Here is a 6,672-nt window from a genome sequence, read left to right as displayed (position 1 = left end):
CAAACGCCTGGCGGAAGAGCTCCGTCTTGCAGGCCCTGCGGAACTGTGCAAGGTCCCGCAGGGCCCGGATCTCCTCTGGGAGCTCGTTCCACCAGGTAGGAGCCATCACCAAAAAAGCCCTGGCCCTGGTAGTGGCCAGCCTGGTCTCCTTGGGGCCTGGCATCACCAGGAGTTGTTGCGTCCCCAACCGTAGTGCTCGCGGGGGAACATATGAGGAAAGGCAGTCCTTTAGGTATGCTGGACCCCAGCCATATAGGGCTTTAAAGGTAAGAACCAGCACTTTGAAGCAAATCCGGTACGCTATCGGCAGCCAGTGCAGCGCTTTCAGAACAGGCCGGATGTGATCCTTACTAAGAAAACCCATCAACAGCCTGGCCGCAGCATTCTGCACCAGCTGCAGCTTCTGGATTTGCGACAAAGGCAGCCCCATTAGAGAGCATTACAGTAGTCTAGCCTCGAGGTGACCGTCGCATGGATCACTGTGGCCAAGTCATCGCGGTCAAGGAAGGGAACCAACTGCCGCACCAGCCGAAGATGGTAAAAAGCTGCCTTAGCAGTGGCTGCCACCTGGGCCTCCATAGATAAAGAGGAATCCAGGAGCACTCCCAAACTCCTAACCTCCGGCGGTGGCACCAAAGGCACCCCATCGAAGGTAGGGAGAGGGAGCCCCAACCCCAGACCACCCTGACTCGTGCCCAGGACCTCCATCTTCGCTGGGTTTAATTTCAACCGACTCAGTCGGAGCCAACCAGCCACAGCTTGTAGCGCCCGATGAAGGTCTTCGAGACCAGAGTCTGACTGGCCGCCTAACATCAGATAGAGCTGGGTATCATCAGCATATTGATGACACTGAAGCCCACACCTCCGGGCAATCTGGGCGAGGGGGCACATATAGATGTTGAACAACATAGGGGACAACACAGCTCCCTGGGGCACCCCACACTCAAGGGGGTGCCTTCGGGACCGCTGGTCCCCAATCGCAATGATACTGTTTGCCTTTATTGATTTCAACATGTGTTCTTGTTATCAGGGCTTTTTTTTTTTTTTTAAGAAGTGCCGGAACTTTCATGAAGGAAATGAAATTTTCAGTCCGTATACTGAAAACTCATTAACTTTTAAACGTTTTTAAAAGAATTTTGTTGAAGAGGTTCCAAAACTCCATTCCGGTGCATTCCCCCAGAAAACCCCCCCACCCAGCTTATTATACAGTCTTTGTGCAGCAGGCATGATGACAACTCTTTGCAACTAATTCAGGGTTTGCAATTCTCCACTGCCTGTGTTCTTCTAGTGTATTTGCTCTTTTATCATCTGATTGTGTTACTTACATGGTATAGTGGCTAAAGTGTTGGACTCGGATCTGGGTAATTCCAAATTCAAATCCCTCCTCTGCCATGGAAGATCGCTGGGTGACCTTGGGCCATTCACACACTGTCAGACCTTATGAGGATAAAATGTCGGAGAGGAGAATGATGTAAGCTGCTTTGGGTTGCCATTGGGGAGAAAGGCGGGTTATAAATAAAGTAAATGAATGAATAAATAAATTACTTATTCAACGTTCTGTTACAGTTGGCCCATCGGAAGCTCCAACAAGCTAGCACGAATGTAAAGCACTGGAATGTCCAGATGAATCGACTGATGCACCCCATTGCACCAGGAGGTCAGTGACTGCAGCATGTTTTGGTATTTGGAGCAAATATACATTCAGCTACATCTGATACAGTTGCACTCTTTTGTTGTTTAAAACCTGAAGCTTGAGTACGCAGTGGCATCTGATAGTTATGTGATTGGGAATCTTCCAAGACGCAGCCTTCTGTCTAGAAAACAATAGGCATGACCAGTGTTCCCTCTAAGCTGAGTTAGTGTGAGCTAGCTCACAGTTTTTTAGCCTCCAGCTCACACATTTTTGTCTTCGCTCAGGAAGGATAGCTCCAGAGCAAACTAATTTATGCAGTAGCCAAATCGCTTGCTCACCACTTTAATGCCAGTAGCTCACAAAGTAGAATTTTTGCTCACAAGACTCCACAGCTTAGAGGGAGCATTGGGAATGACTCTTTTGATAAGCCCCATAATTTTAGAACCATTGTGTTTTTTTTAAAAAAAATCTTTCTTCCTCCCCAGGGTTTGTCTACATTATTGTAGCCTTAAAAAGGATTTGTTCATTAACATAAGTAAGAGAATGCAAATCTCCTTACTGAATTTCAGTAACTGGGTACATTCTAGATTATTCACACTACTGCTTGCTGCCACTGCTAAGTCCCAGTTCAGAGGTGGCTACATTTTGAGTTAGTGATTTGGATGTATACATTAGATATATACATTTGTGCGTATATAAATGTGAAAGTATTTTGGGCTTTTCCGCATGGGTTTTTAAAAGCTCTTTTCCTACGAAATGACCCCTGAGAGGGAACATTGGTTCTGGTCCAGTATATTCCTTCATTTTCACACATATTTTTGTACCTTTATTATCACTTCAGTTTTGGGGGGGTTTTGTTTTCTCCTTGAGGTTTTCCTGTTTCTTTGTGACCACTTTTACCCTGATCTTTTTTTCCTAGAAGCTGCATTTGAATTGCCTTTTCCCTCATGCATAATGTCTCTGTTGGTTTTCATTATACTGCCCACTCCTGTGCACCTCTAGCCCACTTTTTAAGGATTGGGCTTCCATCATCAAACCACTCCCTCTCCCCCCCCCACTCTGAAGATGAGTGGTTTCATGTTTTTAAATGGCACTACAGTATTGATACATTGCTGTAACGATAGGCTAAGCAGGTTCTCTGAATTCCCAGCTTTCATTTTTTAAAAAGTAAGGTTCTATCCCCTTGTGATGGAGATACAAGGAAAAGGGCATATCTCCACAAAGCAAGGGGCTAGAGCAGGAGTGTCAGACATAAGGCCTGGGGCCTGGAACCGGCCCATCCAGGGCTCTTATGCTGCCCGCAGTCAACTAATGCATGAGAGGGGACAGGAGACTCCTCGGGGGGAAAGTGGGCAGAGCCACTCCTATTGTGCCTTCAGCATGGCAGAACAACCTCGTCTGCAGCAATCAAGCAGCATCTGCCCGGGACTGCACCACTGGGTCTCCAGTCCGCCCATATGGGTTTTCCTTTGCACCCCACTTCCAGCCCATGCGGCCTTGCAGTGAGGAGACAACAACTCGGAGCTTACCAGCTGCTGTCCTCTATACAGTTTATGGCACACATGGTCTGGCCTGACAAAGTGACATTTATGTCAGATCCGGCCCTTGTAGCAAATGCTTTCAACACCTCTGGGCTAGAGCCTTACATTTTTTAATGAAAGCTGGGAATTTAGAGAACCAGCTTAACCTGTCATTATAGCAGTATATCGATACTGTAGCACCCTTTTAAAAAAGCCATTATACTGATACATCGATACAAGCCATGTGCAAAAAATAAAAAGGGGGTGCTGTGATGCCACCCATGATGACAGCACCCTTCTTTGAAAATCCTGATTATTTAAGGCATGTGCAGAAGAAAATAAACAGACTCCACAATTGTGAAAATGCAGAGGGAGGGCAGGGCATGTGGAAGAAATATGCCCAAGCTGATTCCAGTGCTTATGGATTGACTGCCAAGAAAATCGGGAGTAAGCTGAGCATGCGGAAAAGCCCTTTGATGCAGTGAGTGAGAGCAATGAACATGTGCATGGCAATTCTTTTTAAAAACAAACCAACCACTGAGTGCCATGTACTTGTGTCTATTTCCAGACAAGCGTACGATGCTGAGTAGTGGATTTTGTGGCTTCCAGCCAGCACTTCTGTCTAGGAGAGATTCCTCCCTCAAACTGAAGCAGAGTCTGGAAAAGAAGAAATCGGATCCTGTGAAAAATGGAAGCAAGGAAAATGTAAACGGAGAGACTGAGAAACAGCTGCAGACTCCTGATAAGGATAATCTTAGCACAGGAACCCTTGGTTAGCCACTGAAGACAGGCAGCCCCAAGTTGAAATTTAAGGACCAGAAACTAAACCTAATGACAGCTTAAAAATTATTATAGAGTATACATATCAATACTGGACAGATGCAAAGTAGAGAAGTATGGTGATGATTCTACCTTATTCTACTCTGGAAACATGCTTAGAGCCCTAGAGCTGCACCTGATGTATATAAGATGGACAACATGGAAGCTTCTTTATCCAAAATACAGAAGTGTGGTTCTTTGGTATTGCGGTTCCCACTCTGTTTGGCCTCAGCCATTGAAGAAAACTACTGGTCACACTGTATCATGCTGTGCTAAGGATTTCGTGTTCTTGCTGTAATGTGCCAAAAGTTTGTCATTATCTTTTTTTAAAGGAAAAGGTAAAATGTACATTGTGTACTATTTTGGTTTGCAAAATATATATATAAAAGGATGGGTCCTGTTCTGTCAGGACAATCTTGTTAATTTTCTGCTTGAGTCAAATTGCTGTTGTTGTTGCAATAGCAAGGCAGTTTATGTATTAAATTTTGAAACTAACCAGGGGATCATACAGAATTAGAAATGTGATGGATGATTGGTTTCACAGTCATAGAAATGTACTGTGAAATATTATGCCCCCTTTGTTTCCAAATATGCATTTCTTTGGAAGCCAGCTATGTATTAATTAGATGGAGAATGGGCTGTGGAGGAGCCAGTATAATTTGTAGAAGAGTGGCTGTCTCTGTGATAGGGTTACAGAAGTAGTGGTGGTATCCTAAGAATAATTTCCTATGAAGCCAATTGTGAATAATACTGCCCAGCTCCATTTTCAGTGAAAATGATCAAAACTTTTATAAAATTAAGAAAGCACAACCACTCAGTAATCTGAGAAGCAAATACCTAGTTCACACATTAGAGAGTAAAACTGTGCCTAAATTGAACTACTTCAGATAGCAGGTGAAGGGCTACATGGTTGAAAGCTTCTGTATGGATACCTCCCCCCTTCGGTGCACATTAAAATCAGTCATGTAGAGGTTCAGTTCTTCTACTTCAGGTGCTCTTTGTGTGAACTAAACCATAGATACATACTAGTAAGGCATGGATATAGACAAACCTGGTTCCACATTTCCTCACATGTAGTAAGAGACTGAAGGCAAAACTGCATGTGACATTAGTATCCACAAATGTGCCATTTAGCCACAAAAAGTAGCTTTTGGTAGGGATATGGACGGGGACTCTAGTGCTAAGGAAAGGAAGAAGAAGGAGGAGGAGAAGGAGATTGGATTTATACCCCGCCCTTCACTACCCAAAGGTGTCTCAGAGCAGCTTAAAACTCCTTTCCCTTCCCCTCCCCACAACAGACACCCTGTGAGGTAGGTGGGGCTGAGAGAGCTCTTGACAGAAACTGCTCTTTTTCAAGAACAGCTCTTATCAGAACTACGGGTTGCCCAAGGTCATCCAGCCAGGTGCTAGTTGAGGAGTGGGGAATCAAACCCGGTTCTCCCAGATTAGAGTCTGCGCCCTTAACCACTACACCAAACTGGAGGGTTAATTCTCCCCACTCGTGCCATTCCTCTGACCAAAAATGCCTCCCACAGTTGCTGATTCTCTAATACAAAAACTTGTCTCTGCTATATTCTGACAGATACTCCTTACACTTTGTGAGAAAGGATACATGTATGTTGTCAATTTGCTACAAAGCTTTTCATGGTCCTGTGCCAAATGTAGAAAACAGTTAGTACTGAATATCTCAGACTTTTTTAATCCTCAAGAAAATTACTACAGCTTGCTTTCTGCTTGGTATTCCTTGAGGAAAATTGGCCTTCTAAAATCATCTTTCTGTTTTCAGTTAAAATGACATGAAGTTATATGCCGTTCCTCTTTGTTTCTGGCTCTGCTAAGCAGAGAAAACAGCTTTGCCAGCAGCCTTAGCCCCAGCTTTTTGCTGAGCACTTCCTCTATGGAAACCCTACACACCTGCTTGTTACTTAACTGCTTATCCAGATGATCAGTCAAAACAGGCTTCAGCCACATCTAGTGCTCGAGTGTGATATCTAGTGCACAGATAGTAAGATGGAGCAGGGTTTGTACATGTGTGTTGGGGGGAGAGTTATACAATTTGCTGCCTTTTTATATCAAACCAGGATGGATGTGTGATTCAGCACTGGAGAATGGGAATCCAGTCTTCAGGCTAAATAAAATACATTTTAAAAGTTCACAAAATGGGACAATATGTTGGGGGAATCAGACAGCAGGTCATACATTAGTACAGGCGTATGAGGTATAACGCAGTTTCAGACTCTGGCTAAATTGCTAACCTGGGAGACATCTGGCATCTTCCAGAGACTGGTTTATTATGGCATGTGGTTTTTAAGGCAATTGCCACATCATCTTGCATAAAGTGATCTGACAGGCAGGTCTTGCTCGGTTGCACACCCAGACAGGCAACAGTGTGGTTCAGCACAGTTCGAAGTTTGCAGGAGTATGCAAGATTTCAAACATTTTATTTTTCTTTCAAAAAACATTATTTTCATTTCGTTTGTTACTAATCTTGCTTGTTTTTGTTATTTTTTCTCATTGAAAAGAGAGGTGAAAAGCACTTTTTTATTGAGGCTGTACTCTTTGCTATGTAGACAAGTTAGAATGAAATTTTCAGTGATTGTCCTGCTCACCCATGGGATCCTGCCTGCCAAATTTCAGACAGAAAATAAAAAGGGCCCCTGGCTTTATTGGCAGTGGTAGGCAGAGGGAGGCATTTGGCAA

At 44.1% G+C, this 6,672-nt stretch overlaps 1 protein-coding gene across 1 annotated transcript in view; it reads left to right on the top strand.

Annotated features, from left to right (window-relative positions):
- DEF6 (DEF6, guanine nucleotide exchange factor) overlaps positions 1-4,234 on the top strand; it is a 41,126-nt gene extending 36,892 nt beyond the window's left edge. Inside the window, exons 10-11 of the mRNA XM_015412698.1 lie at positions 1,567-1,657; positions 3,722-4,234. Of these exons, the coding sequence (XP_015268184.1) occupies positions 1,567-1,657; positions 3,722-3,930 (300 nt within the window). The 3' untranslated portion in view covers positions 3,931-4,234. The remainder of the gene's footprint in view (positions 1-1,566; positions 1,658-3,721) is intronic.
- Positions 4,235-6,672: the final 2,438 nt, after the last annotated feature.

This window comes from Gekko japonicus, unplaced genomic scaffold, assembly GCF_001447785.1.
Source record: "Gekko japonicus isolate JY-2015 unplaced genomic scaffold, Gekko_japonicus_V1.1 scaffold647, whole genome shotgun sequence".
Lineage (NCBI taxonomy): Eukaryota > Metazoa > Chordata > Lepidosauria > Squamata > Gekkonidae > Gekko > Gekko japonicus.
The sequence above is the reverse complement of the archived record's forward strand: the minus strand, read 5'-3'. Positions and strand labels throughout refer to the sequence as shown.